This window comes from Alligator sinensis, unplaced genomic scaffold (assembly GCF_000455745.1).
Source record: "Alligator sinensis unplaced genomic scaffold, ASM45574v1 scaffold278_1, whole genome shotgun sequence".
NCBI classification, from domain to species: domain Eukaryota; kingdom Metazoa; phylum Chordata; order Crocodylia; family Alligatoridae; genus Alligator; species Alligator sinensis.
The window spans coordinates 3,120,171-3,122,822 of NW_005841952.1; the positions used below are offsets into that span (position 1 = coordinate 3,120,171).

The 2,652-nt window shown below is 45.8% G+C and overlaps 1 protein-coding gene across 1 annotated transcript in view; it reads left to right on the top strand.

The window, feature by feature from the left end:
- The first annotated feature begins 138 nt into the window (after nucleotides 1-138).
- THYN1 (thymocyte nuclear protein 1) overlaps nucleotides 139-2,652 on the top strand; it is a 5,511-nt gene continuing 2,997 nt past the window's right edge. The window contains exons 1-2 of the mRNA XM_025200027.1: nucleotides 139-223; nucleotides 1,907-2,136. Of these exons, the coding sequence (XP_025055812.1) occupies nucleotides 181-223; nucleotides 1,907-2,136 (273 nt within the window). The 5' untranslated portion in view covers nucleotides 139-180. The remainder of the gene's footprint in view (nucleotides 224-1,906; nucleotides 2,137-2,652) is intronic.

The window sequence follows — 2,652 nt, forward strand, 5'->3', positions numbered from 1 at the left end:
AATAAAAAATATGGGAGTTTTTGTTTGTTTTTTGGGATTTTTTGGGGGGTGGGGGGAGGGGAAATGACACTGTCATTCAACTAGGGAAGGGGGTTGTGGGGCTGCCCCGCTAACGCCTCGCCTCGCCCCGCTCCGCAGGTGCTGCTCGTCCGTGAGAGAGACTCATCCCGGGGCCCAGACATGCCGTGGCCGAGCAGGAAGCGAAGTCAAGCATCGGCTGAAGGTCTGTGCGCGGGTCGGCCGCGGGTCCGGGGTGCACGTGGCGGGCGTGGTAAAAAGAAATGCTAAAATCCGGACCTCAAAATGATCCTATCTGAGAAATTGCAAATATCTATCTGAGAAATTACAGATATCTATCTATCTATCTAGCCTGAAAACTTGCAGAAAAAGATAATTTTTTTTTTTTTGGTGCGTGTGCAATTTTTCACGTTTCTTTTCTCGGTTGGTCTAAAAGGGGATCGCTTTTGAACCACGAGTAAATGGTTCCGAAATTTTCACTTCTTGGGTCTCGTTTCTAGCGACAGTCGTGGATTTACATTGCACCAGCGGCTGCCGTAATGAAGTGTTTCAAACACAGTTGTAGGTTTGCTTTGCAGTTTGTGGTCGGGGAACGTGGTTTGGGATGGGAGGACTGGACACCAGAGTGGTATACGGGCAGTCCTTGGACTTGCCACACAACTGAGTTGAAACATTGTAACTCAGAACTGATTTTCCCATAGGAAGCAATGTTATAGATGGGGGTTGGTTACTGAATTGAGGTCCAATACCGTATTTTCACAAAAGATAACCAAGAAGCTTGTACTGAATCAATTATAGACGTGTAATAAAGCTACATTAATGTATTTATACTGTAAATAGCAATCATACTGATCGGGAAGGACTTCTTTGAGGTGACTTTGCTGGACTTTTTGGAGGGCTCTTGGTGGCTGCAGGTTTTTCTGGAGTCTTGAACTTGTTCGCTGGCGTGGCGTTGCATCAGATCGAGCATTGTAAAGTTGAAACTGATGTCAGAAAGTTGAAACGGGGTGTCAATTTTATAAACGTTGTAAGTGCGAAACATTGTAAATCAAGGACTGCCTGTACTCACTTCTGCTTTTAGACTGTGCACAGGTCTCTTCATTTCGCGCTCTAATCCATGTGCCTTTTTGCATCCCGGGCCGTGCCGCCCAGAGTTCAGATTGTAGGTTGAGGTGGGCAAAACGCAGCCTGTGGGGTGGATGCATCCCACCAGGCCATTATATCTGGCCCACGAGGCCCCTAAAAATTTTAGAAAATTAATATTTATCTGCCCTGGGCTGCCTGTCATGCGGCCCTCAATGGCTTGCCGAAACTCAGTAAGCGGCCCTCTGCCCAAAATAATTGCCCGCCCCTGTTGTAGATGCATGCAGTGGGGCAGGATTTATCAGCAAGGGTCTTGCACAATGGGACGTATCTCTGTAGTATCTAGGCATTGCTGCAAAACAAATCATTAAAATTTGAGGCAGAGGCTGGTTCTGTTTACTTGCCAGCTGACTTGCTCAACTTGGTGCCTGGCAGTTAGTTTCCCAGCTCTTAAAAATGTAGATTCTGCTGCATTTCACTGTGATTTTGAGGAAGCTAATCCTTATCTTGGCTTTCCTATAATATGAGAACATTTCAAGCAATCATTAGATTACACCTGTCTGATAGGTGGGGGAAAAAAGCTTTGTTTCTTGCTTTTGTACATATCGGAAACATTGGACCTTACAAGCCTATGTGCTTTTTGTCAGCCAAAGTTGGAGTCTTGAACTCCCCCACATTCTCCTACTCTGTCCAGGTAACATCAAGTAGCAGACCTACGTGGATGCAAATCAAGTGATTACAGACGTTGCCAAATTGGAAAGAAAATGTGTTCTACATGTATTTCTCTAACTGGTTTCTTTTAAAGATAAAAAGAAGCCTGAGACTAAGCAAGCCAAGCATGAAAGTCATGAGGAGGAGGAGGAAGAGGAGTCCATGCCATCTGCCGCGGAGAGTTCAAAACCAGCAAAGAAAAGCTCGGGATGGGCTGTCAAGAAAGAGGCCAGCTCTGATGGACAGGGAAGCAAGCAAGTATACGGCCACTGGCTTCTGAAATCGGAGCCGGAAAGCAGGTTCGAGAAGGGAGCAGATGTGAAAGTAAGCACTTACAGTCACCAGGCTTGCTTGGGCAGGAGGTAGAGGGTGCTGGGAGAGGAGTGCAAGCTGCTAAACAGAGGGCCAGCACCTGAACTTTATTGATTGTGGGATCAAAGGTTTCAGGCTTTATTTGCAACAACAAAATTGCTTTATTCCTTCCCCACTTCTCAACATGTGGCGGCTCACAAATACTGCTCTTTCTGGGAACAATGCCACATAGTTCAGTGAGCGTTTAACTCTGTGCATGTAGCTCATAAGAGTATAGGCATAAGTTGAATCTGTTAGATTCCCTGTTACTGCAGGTTAAATGCTTAATGTCAGACCACATTTGAAGATTGATCAAAAGGCCTTTTTTTCTATCGCAGTAACTGCAGAGAGGCTGGAATTGCTGAAATGTAGGGCGAGAGCCTCTTTCTCACCCCTAGAATCCATGAAAGATATTAAGTGCTGTGCTAGCAGAAACAGTACAATAGCCCCATTCGTGCTTAAATCTCCAAGACTGCCAGAGCATTCCTG